The following is a 21,216-nucleotide window of genomic DNA, read 5'->3' as shown; positions in this document are numbered from 1 at the left end:
CTTTATATTTGGCTTCTTACTTAGGACATAAGTTCTTGCTTGCTATTCATAAGAGGTATGCTTGCCTCCCTCTTATGAATTGGTCCAGAGGTCTGGCCACTGATCCTGCAGTTCTCACTCCAATCAGTTGGACAGAGGCTAGGTTCCCGTCCTTTGCTCTTATGACCAGGGAGGGAACCCAGGTTGGACGAACACCAGTCTGTTCACAAGACTCAGATTCCTCCCACCAATAAGTGAGTCTTCCTTATGTAAAGGACCGATGGTTTGTATAACGTGTCAGAACAAATCACAATTTTTGAAAGTAAATTGTATTTTTCCTAACTATACAAACCTGAGGTAATTTGATCCCCGGTAATTTGACTCCCGGTCAATTTGCCTCCCGGTAATTTCCCTCCCACTTTTTAGTTCAAAATATAAGATAAATATTTGCAAGATTAGCAAGTAATGATACAGTTACTATTTCAGAGGAATACAAATAATAACTAAGAGCCTTGTTAACTTCTATTATTTAATATACAGTAATTATATAAGAGGAAATAAAATAAAAAATTTAAATGGTAAAATGTATACATATTAGGAAAACCTTAAAAAATAAAATTGTAATAATGATGTAGGTTGTGAGCTATTAATCTTAAGAAATCTATTTTATTTTTAGCACTATATCTCTCAATTATTTTAATACTATACTCATTGTCATGATGGTATCTAGCCTTGAAACCAATTTCACATATTTTTTGTACACATTTTGAGAAAGATGAAAAAGACGTGAAATGTAAGTACTAGGAAACACAGATAAAATACTATTAATGTTGCCTTTTTCAAAATGAATCATAATGTTTTCAGGGCACATTCCTTACTTTAATTGTTTTAGTTGGTTGAAAAGGAGAGAGTAAGTTTTTTGCATCTTGTTTGGTAGCAGTGCAAATAGTTGTGGAACACTGAACGAACCTACTTGAATATGTACCATGTACAGTTGATAAAATATAGTCGGGGCGCAATTAAAAGTTCCAACAACTGCCCAATGTTTTGCATTCACTAAGTCATCAAGGCCTTTATTTGTTGCAAACACAAGTAATCTGTCTTCATGAGATTCACCACTATCAAACTGCAAGAAAAGTTCGCCACTATCAAGGAACTTGTATTCAATGGGTATCGCATAACCAAATCGATTTTGAGGGATAGAAGGAGCACTTTCTTTTGTTTGACGCTAGTTTCTCATATTGTGACTTACACAACTTGTTGATGGCATGTTAGCCATTTTGTTTTCATCAAGGTTTTTACAAATAGATGAAATTAATGAACGACAAGATTCCTGGGAAGCAGTTGCCTGCGTTTTTAGGTCCGCTAAATTTTTGTGCACTTTCGGTTTTGAAGCACTTGCACTATGATGATGTTCACCAACATTCTTGATTATTGCATAATCTTCATTGTGCGTCATGTTGTGTGGACTGAAGCATTACATGACTTGATTTCACATTTCCAGTAAGTCTTGGATCCATCGGCATTCTGTTTCTGCGCTTCATTATATAATTTAAGTCATCCACAAGTTTCTTCTTTCCTTTAGTTCTGTTAAACATGTGAGGCATGGTGTATATATAAATCCTTTTTAAGTAATAACTAAAGAAGAAAGATGATGATGTAGAAATAGAAAGTACTGGAGTGATATATTCAGTTAAGTATGAACAACCAAAATAAGATAATTCGGCATCTAAACAACCAAGGTATATTACTACAGTGATAGTTTTCAGTAGTACATTTAAGTTTGTTCATCAAGTGAATAGTTTGTTTTCCATTGTTCATACTACTTATGCATATAAACAACCAAGGCAAGATTGAAATTCTATTTTCTGTTATAATTGTATATTCCTTTTATTTGTCTATTTTTGGATATTCGGAGTTAATTTACCAGGAGTCAAATACCAGAAGTTAAATTACTGGAGTCAAATTACCGGGAGTCAGATTACCAGGAGTCAAATTACCGGTCATCCTTTACGTACAGTCCCACCTCATGCCACCCCTCACAGTTCCTCGGCCTAAAGCAAAGTGGTATGTTTACCTCCAGTCAGGCGGGACTCCCGACCATCAGACAAGCAGTTACTGCCGAACTACCTTGTTAGTAAATCTTACGACTGGTCCAGCTGGCGCTGAATAGTAATTCGATTTTGTATCATTTAGTTCTGGTAACAAAGCATTATAGTAATCCAGTTATTATTCAAACTAAGTTTTTGTAAGGCCTGTCAAAATATTGAAGAAGTTTGGATAGTAACAGAACTGAAGGAAGCTTTATGATAAATAATAAATTGAATTTTACATGCCTGGTATAATTTATGCAGTGGTTTATCAGATAGCCTTAAGGATGGTAAAAAGTTTCCATCATCATTTTAAACAACCCCTTACTAATTACACAGTTCACCTAAATAAGATTGTTTGACACTGACAGCCTCAAAATGCTGTATTGGTCACCCAAGTATAATAAAGGTGTCAGATTTTTTTTTTTTTTTTTTGGCCAAGATAAGTATTGACTAAAAGATGAAATATATTTTTCTGAGAAAATAAAATTGTTGTATATTTTTCCCTTTAGGTTAAAATCCTCAAGCTCCTGAGAATTCTTGGGTGTGGTGACAGTGAAGCATCAGAAACTATGAATGACATCTTAGCCCAGGTAAGACTTGGTACATTTTGGTGCACATAGTTCATTAGGCTGCTTTTTGTACTCTTTTGGACGTATCAGTCAAATGTAAAGGAGAGATTATTGTAGAAGGAAAGGTATTTGGAGTTTTGGTTTCGATAGATTTCAATAAATTTGTCGTCTGTTCAACAGATAGGTCAGTATAAAACTGAAAGGAAACTTCTATACAATACTTCAGTGCTGCTACAATATTTTGGTATTACATAATGATAATGTTTTTTTATGTTTTTTTTTTTTTGGGGGGGGGGCTCATAATTTAGAGCCAAACTGAATATGCTTATTTTCCTGTAGAAAGTGAAAACCATCTTAAAAAAAATTTTTTTTGAGGTCTTGAGTAAAGAGATATGAGGGGGATAAATGGATTCATGTATCAGAAATTGAAGAAAACCTAATTGTACTAGTGAATGAATAAGTATATAGTTGTGGGTTGGAATCAATAATAAAGAAACTTTTGGAATCTGCAGTTAAGGTAGTTGTAATTCTTTAATGTGTGATTATTGCAAGGTCCTTATCTCATAATATTTTAATTGCAGGTTGCAACAAACACAGAATCATCAAAAAATGTAGGGAATGCCATACTTTATGAGACAGTTCTTTCAATTATGGACATCAAGAGTGAAAGTGGGTTAAGGGTGAGTATATTGAGTATATTTACATGACAGTGGGCAAGATGATTGATCTTTATTCAAGTTTAAGCAGCTTAATGCTTTCAAGAATCCTTATATTATAGTGCTTCATAATCATGTCACTGCCGAGCATATTAAATTTTATCAGGTGTGACCTTTATACTGATATTGATTTCTAGAAACGCTAGAACAAATTGTTGATTAAATACTGCATAATGTCAGGTGACATTATATATCAGATAATTTATGTATTTTCATAAAATATAAAACTTTTTCACTGCACAAACAGTACTGTGGACGTGTGAAAGCTGTGTTCATGGCAGTTTTATCAAAATTAATATGTGATCAGGCAATACTATTGACTTGTAAACTTGAAATCAACATTTTTTGATGGATTGACTTCATACAATTTTGTTTCCCTTAGTTTTAGAATAAGGAATTTTACTTGCCTTCAACAGTTTAATTAATTAAAACTCCTCTTCCCCTTTTTTCAGTCAGACTAGTCTTCTTTTTCCCCCCCCTCTCCATAGATTTCCTGCTGGGTTAAATTTCTTGAGAAATTTTGATTGCTTGGTGGGTTGGCTATCCTGTGAATAAACTGCTAAGGATTTTTAGAAGTTTTATACTGACAGTAAAAGTTAAAACTTATAATTTGCTTTATTTTTATTTATTTATTTTTTTTTTTTGCAGGTTTTAGCAATCAATATTTTAGGTAGATTTCTTCTAAATGCAGACAAGAACATTAGATACGTAGCTTTGAACACACTCCTAAGAGTGGTTCATGCTGATAATTCTGCCGTCCAGCGTCATCGAACAACCATTGTAGAATGCTTAAAGGTAAGGAGTTTGAGCTTGAGCATTAGGTGGGATTTAACTGGTTTTAAAACATTTTGTTTGGTGTTGATTGAAATTGGGTTTTAGAATGTTTTTATTTTTTTATTCACTCATTTACAAGGGCTAGCATACAGAGGTGTCTGGTTGCTTTGCATGGCAGAGTCAGATTCAATGAGGTTTTGTTTTAACTTATCATAGATTTGGGAGATACACTGGTAAACTGTTTTATGTTTTATTATTCCCATGTGTATTGAGTTCATATTGGAAATTACTGGGCTAGAGGGATCTTTTTATTGCACATTTATTAATTTTTCAAAAATTAAGTATATAGTGTGTGGCCACATGTGGATCCAAATTGTATTACAGGGTCAGGAAATTAAATTTAAATTCATGTAGGTGTAATATTTTGAAGCTAGAATGAGATACTTTATGTAAATATGGCATTGTAAGAAATCCATTTCTATTTTATTATCTTGGTACTAAAGTATTAAGTCTAAAGAACTGAATGCCTTCCCTCAGGATGCAGATATATCCATTAGAAGGCGAGCAATGGAGTTATGTTTTGCTCTCATCAATGGAAATAACATCCGCACCATGATGAAAGAGCTTCTTGCATTCTTGGAGAAGGCTGAACCTGAGTTTAAGGCATCTTGTTCATCAAAATGTGTTTTAGCAGCTGAGAAATATTCTCCCAATGTCCGGTGGCACATTGACACACTTCTTAAAGTTGTACAAGCGGTGAGTTTGTATATTTTTATTTTTAGACTATTGAAGTGAAGTGATGTAAATCCGAAAAGGTTGGTTTTCACTTTTTTTTCCAGTAAATTAAAAAATTTTCATTTTATTGAATGCTTCAAATTTTGATGATTGTATGTACCTAAACTCCCAGTATGAAATATAATTGTTACTGGTTAAAGCAAAGCAAAGCAAATAAAAAAAGAAACGGGAAAAAATGTAAGCCTTGGAATATGCCATGAACTGTATACATGGCAGGTTATATAAGTAGCAATAACAAAAGGAAAAAAAGGGGAATTAGGGAAAAGCACAAACATTTTTTAATTCGTTAAGAATAGAGTAGTGTATGGCAAAATGTATTAAGCCTAGAAGGGTCAGGAAGATATAAAGAGAAATGCTAAATGAACCAAGATCAGATGATAGTGATTGTAAGGGTTTGTATTATTTTAAGCTTATTAAAAGAAGTTTTCCTATTCTGCAACAGGAATAAGCCATATATAACTTGGCTGATTAATATTGTAGTGATTGATATCCGTAACTTCAAAGAAGTGGTGTCGGTAAGTTCTTCTAAGTTACTAGGGCTGAAATTATTTAATGAAGTTATTTAAAGCTGAATTATAAATGTAAATAGTTTCTGATCTTGTTAGTTCTTGCTTTATTATGAAGTTGTTCTCTTTTATTTTTTATTTTGTGTTTTAATTTTTTCAGTTGTTACATAGTTGTTTACTCAATGTCTTTTTAAGTTTGAGAGATTTTTGGAAGTTTGAGGTAGGGATCCAAAGGCTAACGTAAGGTTGACGGCAGTACATATTAGGAATATGTATACAGTATATGGTAGCAATTTTAATGACCTAACAGTGTGTTTTCAAAGAAAACTCATAATCACACGAGTCAATAAAATGGGAAAGTAAATCCACAGTAGTATGTCTGTTTGATTTTGTTATTTAAAATATATAAAGCAGAAAGCTTTCGATGGACCATACCGTGCAGGTCATCGAAAGCTTTCTGCTTTATATATTCTAAATAGCAAAATCAAACAGATATACTACTGTGGATTTTCTTTCCCATAAGTGTTTTAGTAATGGAACTGATATATATGGAAAGATCTCTTAAAATTTTGGGTTTTAATTATATAACTATGCTAATTATTTTTTTTATTAGGACATTTCAGTCTTTTAGTGCTGCAACTTTACATCATAAAAAATCTCTTGGAAAGTCAATTAAAAATTTTTTGCCTCAAACAACACTTAAAATATTAATCTTTGTAGGCTGGAAATCATGTGCCAGATGACGTTGTGTCGTCAACTATACAGCTCATTTCGGAGGCAAGATCGGAGCAGGCATACGCTGTTGGGGAACTTTGGAATTTGCTGTCAGCAGCACAGATGGAATTCCAGCCTCTTATTCAAGTAGCTACATGGTGTATAGGAGAATTTGGGGATCTTTTGTTATCAGGTAAGCAGGAAGAAAGTGGTTACGTATTTACATGGGTAGGATAAGGATGTCGATGAAATCTTATTTTCTTAGATGCCTTGAACTTTTATTGTAGGCATATTGCTTCATAAGAATATGAGGCTGTTTGGTTTTAGGCTGTAATTTTTCTAAGGTTGTCAATATAGTTTATGTGACAATATTTCAGTGATAGTTTATGTAACAATATTTCAGTGACATTGTGTTGTAAACATATCCATGATCTTTGAAAGTTCTTTCCTGTTGTATGGCTAGGATATTACAAAAGTTGTTGATCCTTTGAGTAACTCAGAAAGCCATGGTTTTGAGCTGAAAGCTATGTATGCCCTTATATTCTCAATTGATCAGGGAAAACAAAATCTAATTAGAGGCAATAGTGTTACGTATAGTACGTATTTTAGGAATTTGACATTTATTGCTGCTACTTATCTAAGTCTCTGTTTTGCCTAAAACTTGAAATAGTTTACAAGCATGTGAGCAATATATTGTCAACAATTTATTTTACATTGTACCTTGTTTCAAATTAAAAAATAAAAACATTTAAGGGGGTTAGACTTAAGACAGCCTGTAAGATGCTAGTTAACATTTTCACTTACATGCAGAGGCCAGTAGAATTTGGAACCTAATGGTCTTATTTAATGAGTACCTGTTAAGGACTTATGAGAGGGTCTAAACTCAAGAGGGAATAGATGAACGTTGCTTAGAAAATGGTAGGTAATATATGAATAATAGAAAACAGATTTTGGCTGGAGAATCTCTGAACTGAGTAAATGTAGGAAGTGGTTGCCTGGTTAGCGTTATTAGCATGCCTAGAGGAAGACCGACTCATTTTCCCTTCAGCTTTTGTTAGCATGTACCAAAATTGTACAGAAAAAAAAAAGTGAAGCAACCTTTATTACAAGGGAAAGAGAGTAGAGAAAGGGCAAAGGTGGGTGCGAGTAATTTGACTTAAAACCCTTGCTTCAATCTGGAGAAAGTGGACCAGGGAAGAACCATATTTGATTTCAAATACATAATAAAATATGTATGTATAATGATTTGTAGGCATTGTGAAAAGGAAATTTTCAGTGGCGTGGTTGGTATGGTGTTGGCGTCCCACCTCGGTGGTCGCGGGTTCGATTCTCGGCCATTCCATTAAGGAGTGAGAGACGTGTATTTCTGGTGATAGAGGTTCACTCTCCACGTGGTTTGGAAGTCACGTAAAACCGTTGGTCCTGTTGCCGAATAACCACTGGTTCCATGCAACGTAAAAGCACCATACAAACAAAACAAACAAAAATATTTTGTAAACAGTAATAATTTATTTGCTGAAGTCTTATGGGTTCTATGGTTTACAGGCCAATCTGATGTAACTGTTGTCGAATCTGAGCTTATAGCAGTGTATCAACAAATCTTATGGTCTTCGCAATGCAACATCACCACGAAGGAATATGCCTTGACATCTCTTATGAAACTATCAGCTAGACTGAACCATGAAGTAGGGTAAGGCCTGAAGAAACTTTTTCTTTTTTCATTTTTCATCTCTTAATGTCGTGAAATAGTTTCCCATTGGACGAGTGGACTTCACGCTCGGCTACCAATCTGGTGGTCCGAGTTTGATTCTCGGCTCGGCCAGTGCGAAATCAGAGGAATTTATTTCTGGTGATAGAAATTCATTTCTCGATGTAATGTGGTTCGGATCCCACAATAAGCTGTAGGTCCCGTTGCTAGGTAACCAATTGGTTCCTAGCCACGTAAAAATATCTAATCCTTCAGGCCAGCCCTAGGAGAGCTGTTAATCAGCTCAGTGGTCTGGTAAAACTAAGATATACTAAACTTAATGTCGTGAATTGTCTTATACACTTATGTAAATTTTTTCGTCAATGTTTTAAGTTATTTTTGTTTTTCAGGTCCATACAGCAGGTTGTTAGTGCTTTTGGATCTCACCTTAATATAGAGTTACAGCAGAGGGGGATAGAATATAGTCAACTATTTACAAGACATAAGTAAGTATTAATTGTTTACATTTTGACTAGGCTGAGATCTGTAATAAGCTGGTATTTATTTCTTAGTTCAGTATTGAGAATGTTCACATTAGGAATTCAAATACAAAAAATGTTAATTACTGAAAAAGTCCCTAGATATTAAATAGTTCTAGGTATGTGCTTCAAGTACAGTTGTAGGATTGTAAGCCAAACTTTTTAATACAGCTATCATATTGGATAATTTATGTGACTTGCCATGTTCTCCTTGTATAAAGAAGTATGAAATTTATAGTTATATTTTAAATTGTAATTTTTATCTGAAAGTGAAAAGCATAACAGTTTTAAACTTGGTAGTTTAGAGGGAAATTGCAAGGGTTTTGTTATTGTTGATGCAGTGAAAAAAGAGAACATATGTAAGAGTGTAAGAGAAAGATGCCTTGTTCATTGTTTTGAAGGCCATCAGTTGTAGTTAATAGCATAATATTTCTTTTCTGTAAAGATTGTTATTTGGTGTAGAGAAGCAAGACACATAATGATGTTGTTTTGTAATCTTACTATCTTATTTTTCTTGCTGAGGTTAGTTGCTGAAAATGTTTGCAAAATTTTTCAGCCACATGCGGGGACCATTGTTAGAGAGAATGCCACCTTTTGAGGGAACCAGGGTAAATAGAGAGGAAAAGGCAGCTTTAACTAATGGAGTGGATGCTTCTCCAGACAACCAAGCACTCCTCAATGACCTCACAGCTCCTAATAACAATGCCAATGACACATATGAATCAGTAAGTGGAGTTTTGATTTTATGCAGGTTCATAGACTGTTTATTGATATATTACGTTTTAATTAAATTAGGCTTTGTTCTAGTTACTCAATTAAATTGTGGGATTCGTGGAATCTTCTACCAAAGGGTTTCTTTAATTAGTGTACTGCTGCTTTTTTTCCATAATTGAATATATTAATGTTGAGTTAGACTGTATTATGTAACAAAAGCATGTCATCTTGAATGATAAATTAACTAATAATGCTTTTAAGGTAATTAACCAGAATATGCTCTACCATTGTTAATTTTCAATTGTGAAATTTCCAAAATGGGGTAAATTACGCAACTATCTCCATGGGCTACATATATTACTCAAAAGTGCCCCACAGTTAATGTAACTGAGAGACTTCTTTATTTTATTTTTTTAGTAGAAATTATTGTGAATCTCCTATGTTTTGTTTGAAACTTTGTAAGTTTCTCAACCTGGGAACCAATAATATATCTAAGAATATTAATACCATCAAACTAGTGGAAGCTTTCATACATGTGCCTTAGTTTACTTATTTTCCTTTATAACTCTGAAGTGTTGCAGTTTTTAACGAGACTGCTGGAGCCATATTTTCAGAATCTCATGGATATCCTTTTTCAGAATGCCTTGTTAGATCTATTGGGAGGGATGGAGCCTGGCGACAGTGATACAGTGCAGCCTGCTACTTCTAATGCGGTACCTGCAGTAGCACCTACTACAGCACCAGCATCTAATGCTGATATTTTAGATTTATTAGGTAAGTTGTAGGTTATACCACCATCAGCTTGTCTGTCTGTCAGCTACACACTGGTGTTCAATCCATATGGGTGACAAAGGTTGCTCAGAACCAAGGGATGTCATGAGCCTGGACCAAGGTTTTCTGCAGAGAGTGAAGGTGTAGGAGGAGGAGAGGTTGAAGGAAATTTTTCTGGTCCATAACGTAATTATGGAGGAATTTTACTACTATGAGATTCAGGGCCTCTGTAACATGGTTTTTTGGACTTTGCTCCTTATCAAAGCATCGGATGTAGCTGAAAGTTGACATATGTATATTTTACAACCACACACAAATTTTGTCAGCATTATCAATAACCTAAACCCAATAGTTTTAATTTTTATAGAGTAAAAATTATCTAGCCGACGCCATGGCCAATGACTACGAGCCAAGAGTCGAAAAACATTCATTACGTAAGCAAGGTAAACACCGTTTTACGAAATGTTGCCCCGCCCATCCGCCAGACAGAAACTTCATTCACCTTGTTCCATAGGCTCTGAAACCCATAGCAGTCAAGAATGGCTAACAGGATTTGGAATTTTCCCCGTGGTTGCAAAACTGCATTTGTCTTACGACTTGTAACTTAATACAGTCAAGAGAAAGCCCGTGGTCATACTTACTATAGCCTGAATAGGTAATTATTCAGTTTATAGTTTAAATCCAATGTTTATGGTCTGATTTGTATTTAGCGTAACGTGATTATAATACTTGTAATGCCATTCAGGATTTTGAACATTTCCATTAACTATTCACTATGCCACCAAGAGAGAGAGAGAAAGAAAGATTGTATGTAATCAGCCTTTATATAACTATTTTTGTTGAGATAAGATTTTTGTCCAAAGCAAATACAAGCTTATATGTGCTAAAATCTCCAGCAGACCAACAGATCATCCGATATTTTTTTCTTCTTCTTTAGGCCATACGACGTGTTGGATATAAAGACACTATGAATGGCGGAATGATACATAGATGTGGGTGGGGTGCTAGCGTAGCAGTACTACTGTAGTAATAGCAGCAATATACATGAATTAGACGTTTAGGCCAACTGCTGGGATCCTTGAGGATCATTTAGCATTTCTTACAACTGCTCGAGAAATGAGTTTTTATAGCCAGATGTTAAATTTTCTAATCCAACAATGCCCATGATAGCCTTCAGTGTTATCCTGAATTATAACGAGGCCAAAGTGGGTGGAGCCTCGTGAAGTCATCATTCTGACGATAATTATTGGTGAAGGTTTAAAGCCAAAAACCGGTACCGGCTATTTTTTCAGTAAATAGGTAGATGGCCAATAAATAAAAATTGCTTGACATTGGATATAACAGTTATCAAATCAAGCTTGTCTACTATGTTTTCGAAAATTACCAACTATTCCCTACATCTTGTCAATCTGATTGTGACCCATAAAGTAGACTGTAATTTCTTAGGACACTTATTTTGGGAGTTAGACTAATAATCGAAGTGTTTTTGTATTTATTAACATATTTTGTTGGTTTGTTCATTATGAGAATTATCAGTGGAGAGGCTTCAGAGTTCATAAAGGTGTACTGCTTTGCTTGTATTTAAATTTGTAAAGAAATGCTGTCATAAGTTACGTAACGAGTGCGTTCGAAACCTTTTCTCTGAGTAAGTTGGCCCGTCTTCAAAAAAAGTCACTTTTACATTATAAGTACCAAGTTTATTCAACCTACGTAATGCAGAATACAGTCAAAATTTATGTGTAGATATAATGTGTATTCTGAATAAGCGTTATATTTATGAAATGCATAGATAAAAAGTTATTACGAAAAAACCATGTTACAGAGGCCCTGAATCTCATAGTAGTTCATATATATGTATCATGCAAAGTGGTTTAGGACTGGGTTATAACTTTATCATGGAGGATTTCTTATACAGAAATAGCTAAAATAGCAAAAACAAGAAGGCACTTCCTGATCTTGACCTAAGGTGATTTGGACAAGGGTAAGATCTTAAGGTGTGGAACAAGAAATTCTTAACTAGGCTCTGTCCTTATGAGCCCCTAGGTAGAGCCTCTTTCATTCCTTATACTGTAGCTCTGTTCATAATCTTTGCCTTCCATCTGACTTTCCACCCTCTAACAATTATGTCATAGTGCAACTTTGAAGTTTACCTTCTTATACACACCTTTTGATCTCTTTACTGTCAATTTCCGTTTCAGCGCTATATAACCTCATACGTCCCCACACTTGGACCTTTGCTTAAATTTTATCCTATTCACTAGACCTTAACTGGAATGTTGGGATTTTGAATGAGAATATAGCTTTGATTGGGTGTGTCCTGGCCTTGATGCTAAGTTAAAGGTCACAGCAAAACAAACAAAAAAAATTATTTTTGTTCTGGTAATGACATTAGAACCCAGGATTATTAGTTGGGTAAATGCATTCATTATTGATGGTAATGGAGCCATATATTTTACCTGTTATTACTCGCCTTATTTATTATTTCCTTTGCTTCAAGGAATTATCACTTGGAGAAAGGAAGTTAAATGTATTTATGTGAAAGGGGATAATTTAATGAAAGATTTCTAAATTAAAGACTAATATCCATGCACATAGTTTTAATTGTTGGTTCATAGCATTTTATGGATGAACATTCTGCAATTTTGTTTAGGAATTTGTGTTTCAATTTATTGTAAAAAAGCTGAAATTAATGTGGCAATTGCACTTTTTGAGGATGGTAGGTTTTATTTTGCATGTCTTCAGTAATTTTTTCAATTATTTTTTTATGCAGTAAATTTCTAGGTAAAGATATTAAAGTTTCTCTCTGTTTGGAATAAAAGTGAAGTAAAAATTTATCTCAAAACAGAGAGAATTGAAAGAACTGGAATTAGAAAAAAGCCAATGTCAGGTTAAGTAGAAGGAAACAAAATATTAGTGAAATTAGAAATATTGAAGCAGTTTCATGTATAGTTGCATTGAAAGACATTTTAACTATAGTGAGTACAAGGGAGCCATTTTATTATGTTTAAATGCCATTTTTCAGGAGGCCTTGACACTGGTCCAACACCAGCAGCTCCTCTGGCCAATTTGAACAGCACAATGGTACCATCAAGCAATAGCAATGGCGCCTTCCTCCTTGATGGACTGCTCAATAACACATCATCCAACTCGTCCATAACGAATCCAGTCTCTTCTCTTCCTACATTTAACTCTGTTTCAAGTCCGACCACGCAACAGTCGAGTAGGTGTTTTGGTATTGCATTCATGATTTAACATTAAATATTTTTGTTGTGTATATTGATACTGTTAGTCTTTGTAAATATTTTGGTTTTGAATATTGATATTTTGTTCTGGAACCAAATTTTGATATTTCTTTACATGATAAGGTCATGTAAACTGCTGAGTTTTATTGAAAAAATAAATTGTTTTTGAAAGAAATTATTTATTGCATCACATCCAATTATCCTATCTGCAATCATGTGGATGGAAACTGACTGGTTTGTTGTAAAATAGATTCTATTTTGACATTATTTAAAAAAAATAGTTTTCAAATCACTTCTGTATGATAAGGAAATCACTGAAGTGGAGTAACAAAAGACATAATAAATTTGCCTATATTTTTTCTCAGGTATACCAGGTATCAATGCCTATGACAAAAACGGACTGCGACTAGATATGACGTTTGAAGTCCACGAATCTATGACGACCATTAACATGCAGGCCACCAACAACACTGGAGTTCAGGTCACAGATTTCCTCTTTCAGGCTGCTGTACCAAAGGTAATGATCCCTGTAGGGGGCTAGTGCTGTCAGTGCACCTCAAGCGGTGCACTGTAGGAACGACTTATGATGTATAAAAGTTTTGTAATACAGTAATGTGATTACTGAGACATTTTCTTAATCATTTGATAATGATAGCATTTAGGTATTAGAAAATTACACTAATCCTCAAAGATCTTTTCTTGATACTTGGCCAAAATGTTGTTTATTGGAATGCTTTTTCTAAAACTTGTCCACAAGATCTAAATGATGGTTTTCTTTTTTCAGTCATTACAATTACAAATGCTGAATCCCAGTAGTACCAGCCTTGCACCATCAGGGACTTTAAATCAGGTCATCAAGGTCAACAATCCAAATAAGGTATGTGGCTTAAGTACATAGAGATGTTATCTTGAAAACTAATCCTTTGTCTACCTATTTTTAAATTATTGTTCAACAGGAACTGAGTGCAGATTACAGTGGTCCCCCCGTATTCGCGGGGGATGCGTACCAGACCCCCCTGTGAATAGTTAGAATCCGCGAATGTTTGGAACCCCTATGAAAATGCTGAAAACAGCCTATTTTGTTAGTTAAAAGTCAAGAAAAACCCACAAAAAATGTTCATACTTGGTTTTTTTAATAGTTTTATCACAAAAAGTGCATTTTATGATTAAATTCATCAAAAAAAACCAGGAATTTGTGGATATTTATCATAGAAAAATACCGCGAATGCGCGAATTTTCCGCGAATAATGCAGGGAAACGTTCCATAGAGAAATCCGCGAATGTGTGAGTCCGCGAATCTGGAGAACGCGAATACGGGGGTCCACTGTACTTGATAAAACATTATTATTTTGGAAGAAGGCCCTCTTTGAGACAAATATCTTTGAAAAGGATGGCAGTCTGTATGCTGTTGTGCTCATATTTCGCCTTTCAACTTGCATTAGAAGTTTCTTGGTTTCAGCAGGTAGATTATAAAGGAAATGTCCGAAGTTCATTTGTTATTGTCTCTTCAATAGTGTGTGCTACCATGGAAAGGGGGTTGAATGGTGGTAGGGGTACATGCCAGGAATATTGTTACCAGAAAATGGGTTCACAAAGACAGGGGCTGATTTTCAATTGGTCAGTTGTATTCAGGAAGCTCTCCTATTGGCTGCAAGTCTGCAGATTTGTTGGCACTGGACCAATTAGTCAGTGCCTGCATTGGTCAGCCAGACTTCTAGCCTATAGGAGAATTCCCTGAATGTGACTGACCAATCAACATTCACCCCCCCCCCCCCCCCCCCCCCCCTTGGCTTATAAGCTGATTTTCTAGTATTAATATTCCCTGCATGTACCTCTGGTCCCATTCCCCTCCTTTCAGTGGTAGCAAGGACTATCGAAACGCCAGAAGAAATAACGAACTAAGGTTAACTGTAAAATATATAAAATATATAGCTCAACAGCATACTGTGCCATTCTTTTCTGTGGTATTTTTATTATTATTATTTTCTGTTACAAGCATATATTGTCATTCAAGAACAGGTTATGAACTTGTCTAGAATGCTTATATAGAAAATGGAAAGTATAAGAAAGGATCAGGGTTATATGATGAAAGATGAAAGCACAGGAGATACAGATAGTAGCAAACAAAACGGAAGTTAAACTATTAGTAACTTTTTATGTAAGCTAGTAAATTAGTTGAGAAGTTGAATACCATTTTATTTGCAGGTGGCACTAAGGATGAGGATAAAGTTATCATGGATAGCAAATGGAGCGCAAGTACAGGATCAGGGAGAGATCAGCAACTTTCCTCCTGCGCTATGGCAGTGACATAGCCTTTCCACCTTTCCTTCCTTCCATATATTGCACCTCTTTTCTTTAAGCTCATTTTCAACTCCCATGCAGTAGCATTTTCCCTTGCCATGGTTTTACAGATTTTTTTTTTCTTTAGTTCATCAACTTGCCTGACTTGTTCATGCCTACAGAATCATAATTGATTAGTGGTTTTCTAGGGTAAATCTCTCATTGATCATCAATGTTCATCCCAGTTTCATCACTGAATTCAAAGAAGCTCTTTCTCTTGTTGATGGATTTTCACTTAACATATTGAACTTCATGCCATTAGCATCATAATCATGCATATTTTTCTCTTTACTCTTACAGAGAGTTGTGATTATTTACAATTGTGGGGGGTTAACTACAAATATATATATATATTTTTGCCTGTCTGGCCATTTGCTTTGCTTTCTTGTTTGTGCTTAGTTGTCTTTGTGATATAGTTTATTTTTTTCTTCATGTTTTGTAGGAGCTAATTTTCCGTTTACTTGATCTAGACAGAATTGTATTTTTTGTAGTAGACTTGTATCTTTTAATTTCTGTTCAGGTAAATTGTGTTTGAGCAGTTTAGTACTAGTGTCCTATAATTGCTTCATGTTATTTAATCTGTCTACAATATTTATTTTCCTATTTTGTTGATTTTGATCTTGGAAGCGTTTTTGCTCAGTACCTCAAATTTTTAATTCCTGAATCTTCATTGTATTGATCCATACCCATAGTTTTTGTTTTCATTCTGATACTGTGCATATCTTGTTACACTTTTTTCCCACTGTTCATCTATTTTATGAACTTCGGTTTCATGCATCAATACTAAGGATCTTTTTGATGAATAAGGACTTGTTAGAGGGTCTCTGTGCAGAGTGACAGAGCAGACTTAGACCTTTTTATGTTATGTCCACACTTTGCTTTCTGTGGTTGGATATTCCAGCAACCTCTAGTAGAAGGTTATTTCAACTTGTAAGGGTTTGGACAGGTGGGTGTTTTTTGCCTTTTAATTGTAGCACACAAATTGCATTGTAACTTTTTTTTTTTTGTCAAGGGTTCATATACTGTATATAACTGCAAATAGACATTAAATTGGATCTTAATTGATGGTAATCTGCTTGTTATTTGTGCCAATTTGCCAATAAAGGATAGCAAGCAAGCTTAGGTATTGCATTTGGCAAGAAACTGGTATTCACTTTTTGATACTAGGTCCTCCACTGTAGTTACACTTACAGATCATGATTATTTTAGGCAAACCAGATGAAATTATGTTAATTTGTCTTCATATTGTACTACAGTATATAGAATCATTTTGCTACATTATACATTTGATTTAGTTTGTAGGTAGGCTTTTAAAAGTTTTGGAAGCAGCGTAAAGCAAAAGTTTTATTGCATTCTTAGTGAGTTAACAGTATGTTTCATTTTGGTGGGACCCATGGCTCTGATAAGAATTGCAACAGTATGTATTCTTTGAGGAGGTTGCTGAAAACTTTTATGCTTACTAGATGATTGCACCTCGAACTTGTGTTTGCTGTGTAGTAAGCAATGTTACTTCCTAGCTAAAGAACGCTTATGAATAATGTAAGGTAGAAATGGGAATTCCCATGTCATTTTTTAAAACATTTTCTTATGTACAGAAACATTGATTTGGGGTTTTATATTTGGGTTTTTCCTATTTTTATATTCATTTGTAAACCTTTGCAGCCTAGAAAAAGTTGCAGAAGCTGTTGGTTATTACATTTTTTTATAAATTTAGAATGAAACTTAATTGGAAAATACTGTGGAAAGATTTGTTGCTAGTAAAAAATAGAGTAGATATTTCTGAAAATTGATTTTTTGTGAAATCTGCATACGTACTTTTTGGCCTTCCTGTTTAATTAAGACAGGGACCTGGAAAGTGATTTTTTATGAAATGTTTACAAGTTTTGCCTTGCTGTTGTATTAGGACAGGGTCCCAGCTATTCATTTGTGAGTAGAGATTTAGACACATTTAAGGTATATTGCATATTTAACTTTTGGAATTGTAAAGATACATGTTAGCTTTGAAATGCTGAGGGGGAAAGATCTGTTAGAAAATGGAATTACAGTATTTTGTTATTTTATGAAGTACCCAGTTTTGTTTCCTTTCATTGAAATGGCCCAGAATAATACTTATGCCATAAATCTGGAGAATTTCCATTTTTGTATTATTCAATATTACATCAAAGGCAGGTTTGTAATTTTCTGTTGGTAACTCTTCTAACTGCACAATTTTTTTTTATGTACGTGGAAGGATATCATTTGTAAAGTGTTTATATTATCTTATGAATGCTTAATATGAGAAACATTGTTATATAAAAAATGAAAAGCAAAGATTCTTAAGAATATTGAGTGGTGTTTGTGGTCATAATTACACCAATGAATATTTTTTTCCTGGAATGGTGATGGAAAAATTGTACTGTATGTAATTAAGGTAAAGAGGATATTAGTTTATCCTTATTCCCTTCAGATGATTGTTTTCTCATTGTCTTTAGAGAGCAAAGAAAAAAAAATTGAAGCTGTTTGCTCATTTGTTAGCAATCCTGTGTAATTGTAACATCAACCATGAGAAGTTACAATTCATTAATCTTGAAGAGTGGCCAAGGTTGGGAATGTGCCCTTGGTTTGTTTGCGTTACATTTCATTTTACAAGTAAGTGCAAAAAGGGTTAAGACTTTCTCTCTTTAGAGAGGTTATATTGAAGATGGATAAAGTTTTAAAGGAATTAGGTAATGTTCATGTGATACAATCCCAGTCAATTGATGCATGCAAATTACTTTTCTTAAATTGTGCATTTTATTTTTTATTTGCTTTTTTTTTTATTGAAATGAAAAGTGGAGAGTATTCTTGTACTTAAAATACTGTTACATATATAGAGATTTTTATTAACTTGGTAGACATAGAAATGATTTGGTAGTGCTAATGAATTTTGAATAGTATTTAGTTTTCCATTTAAGATGAATCCTCTTGGTAAGTTGACATTGATGGTCTTTCAGTTGTCGTGACAATTGTACTTAGCACCTTGCGGTTATCACTAAAATATGTATATTGTACAGGTATCTTTGTAAAGCTTTTTAGATTTTGCCATATAATGTAATGTGAAAGAGGCTCTCCTGCACTGGACCAGCAAGGAACTTTTCCTACATATGCTTCTCTTTCTGATGTTCATATGTTCCAGATCCTTTTGAAGCAATGTCCATAAATTGTGAATATTGAGCTTTGAGAATATAGGGAAAAAAAGTAAGGCCTAGTACTATGATTTATTTTTGTATACTCATGGTATTTTGTTTGGCCATAGGCTGGAACATGTAAATATGTTTTAGGGGAGCTGACCTAGGTGTTCAGTAATTGTTGTAAATATGATTGTTCCATGAACACGGTTTTTGGGATGACACATGTGTCAAGAGGTGTTAGAAGTCATCTCCCCTTGTGGATGAAAAGAACTAGGTAAGGTGCTTTGATAAACGCATATAACTGGGATGTGATCTGGCAATCACTGCGGCTCCTGCTTGGTTTACCATCATCCTTTACATATTTTGTTGTAAATTTTGTTCTATTGACATTTATATTGTTTCTAAGTGCGTTGACATAGTTGAAAAATATATATATATAGCATAACTGGTATACCTAACAATCAGTTTGGGCTGTTTTATTCCATCCGTGCAGTTTATTTCTTTCAGCCAATGTTCTGATTTTGTGTTCTAGGTTTAGTTCTTATGTTCATAGGTGGCAGAGGATTAACTTTGTGTTTCTTTTGTCTTTAAATTTAAATTATTACCTTAAAAGGTGTCAAGGTGAAGTCATTATACTAGTTAAATGGCCTTTACAGATTCGGGCAAATTTGAGAAACCCGTGTCTTGTCAATTGCTATATTGTTGCAGATCAGGACCCATGGATTATGTATTTTTTGCAAGTATGTCCTGTTGTATCAAATTTATGTAGTCTTTGTAAATTTTGTCATTTAGAGACGATGTATCTATATATTGTTTTATAATAAAAGAATCAGTTATAAAAACTATAATGTTGTAAATATAAACTTCATGGGCTACTTTCATGGTAGATCAGGGAATGTATCAACCACACTCAGATACAAGCAATGTTGATGAGGAAAAGAATACGCCATTATTATAAATGGCATAATATACTAGTACTATATATTGTGTGAAGCATTTTTTCCCTCTTCTTATTTCTGGTATAGAACTGTAGACACCTAGTTAGATAGAGAGACTTTACCATGTGACTTCAGTTTTCCAAAACCACACCATTTCTCAAAAAAGTGGGAATAGAAACTTGAAGTTGATTACTTAATTTTTAATAGATTTTTCAGTTACTTCTGTACATTTTTGCAAAATTCTAGCAGACCATTCATTTTTATCACAGCTTCAGGATAATTTTCTGATGCACTTATTTAAGTTTGTACTATAATTGCTGGCCAATGCAACATTTTCCTTTTATGAAATGTTGCCACCTTCTCACTTTGTATTGTTCTGGGTGTGTTCGCGTGTATCTCCCACTTCACCCCTTATTGCAAAGATGGTAGGCCAGATCACGAAATCATTCCATGTTCTCTGGTTATGTAAGAGCCCTCTGGCATGATGTATTCATAATTTGGGAAAAGAATAAATTTAACAGTGAATTTTTATTGTGGTAGTGTTATTTGTAATACCTTAAAAACTGTAACTTGCAAGAGCCGTGACATTATTCTAATTACCAGAGTTCTGCTTTAGGTAAATTGGAATTTAGTGGATTGTGGAGGTGAAAGTCTCTGGGCAAGCTTGGCTTCTACCATTTGGTTTCATCTTTATAGAGCATTGCACACAGCTTGGCATAAGCCCTAAAATAGCCAGCTAGAAAAGGTTCATTTGTCCCTAATTTGCTTCTTGGTACATGTGGGAATTTTTTTTTTAAATCTAGCAACTGGTGTCTTGTTGCAACTAATCATTCTCTTAAAATTTTAGATAGCCATGCATAGTTTAGGTTCCCTAAAGTCCCCTTCCCTAAAAATGTAAAACTTTGGAGCCATAGGAGGAAAAAACCATGTGTAATAATTTTACTTTTACATAGTTCAGGGATGGATGAAATATGCATTTTTTTGCATATTTCATCCATCCCTGAATGTAAAAGAAAAAAAGGTTTATTACTTTAGACAAAAGAAAATGAAACCAGCTAGTAAACAACTGTTTTTAATACTGAATTTGCAATTCTTAATAATGAATATGTAAAAGTAACTTTAAAATGGATGGTGATGTTAGTAAGAGTGAGGCTCAGTGCTTGTTACATTTCCTCCCATAAAAAGTAGAATAGGAAAATTTTGGAAAACATCGAATGTTTATCTAGTACGTAGAAAGTGCAAACATTACTAAACACTGGCAAAATTGAACTCCAAAAATCAAATACTTAGAAAAACTATGGAAATCAGGCCATACCTTATTTCAAGTCTGGAATACGTAAATTGTCATACCAACTAAAACTGCTGGTGTGGGAACTTTGGCCAAACCCTTGTAGTCTCTTTTAGCGGATGCAACATATCAAGATGAAACACACTTGGTAGTGAACAACTCTTCGGGCCAGTCCATAGAGAGTTAGGAATCTTAACTCCAATAGAAATCTGGCCATACATTTCAAGTCTGCAATGCATCTACAGAACTACCAAATTTCATAACTAAAAATGTTTGTGCCTGTCCTTGGTCTAAAACCAGTTTTTAAGTCATTTCAATGTATTTAGAATGAGCCTAATACTTTTGTTCAAGAGCAACCCTTGATGCCAAGCCCTATGAGAGTTAATGATAATTCGGTCTGGT

The 21,216-nt window shown here is 34.3% G+C and overlaps 1 protein-coding gene across 13 annotated transcripts in view; it reads left to right on the top strand.

Annotated features, from left to right (window-relative positions):
* The window catches only part of LOC135225613 (AP-1 complex subunit gamma-1-like), a 65,445-nt gene extending 45,388 nt beyond the window's left edge, over positions 1-20,057 (top strand). For all 13 annotated transcript variants that reach the window (XM_064264915.1, XM_064264911.1, XM_064264910.1 and 10 more), the window contains 13 exons: positions 2,582-2,662; positions 3,223-3,321; positions 4,006-4,152; positions 4,669-4,887; positions 6,153-6,339; positions 7,692-7,836; positions 8,244-8,339; positions 8,929-9,097; positions 9,725-9,860; positions 12,880-13,077; positions 13,465-13,616; positions 13,884-13,976; positions 15,305-20,057. In XM_064264915.1, the coding sequence (XP_064120985.1) occupies positions 2,582-2,662; positions 3,223-3,321; positions 4,006-4,152; positions 4,669-4,887; positions 6,153-6,339; positions 7,692-7,836; positions 8,244-8,339; positions 8,929-9,097; positions 9,725-9,860; positions 12,880-13,077; positions 13,465-13,616; positions 13,884-13,976; positions 15,305-15,406 (1,824 nt within the window). In that variant the 3' untranslated portion in view covers positions 15,407-20,057. The remainder of the gene's footprint in view (positions 1-2,581; positions 2,663-3,222; positions 3,322-4,005; positions 4,153-4,668; positions 4,888-6,152; positions 6,340-7,691; positions 7,837-8,243; positions 8,340-8,928; positions 9,098-9,724; positions 9,861-12,879; positions 13,078-13,464; positions 13,617-13,883; positions 13,977-15,304) is intronic.
* Positions 20,058-21,216: the final 1,159 nt, after the last annotated feature.

Source organism: Macrobrachium nipponense, chromosome 13 (genome assembly GCF_015104395.2).
Source record: "Macrobrachium nipponense isolate FS-2020 chromosome 13, ASM1510439v2, whole genome shotgun sequence".
Lineage (NCBI taxonomy): Eukaryota > Metazoa > Arthropoda > Malacostraca > Decapoda > Palaemonidae > Macrobrachium > Macrobrachium nipponense.
This window is presented reverse-complemented; position numbering and strand designations above follow the sequence as displayed.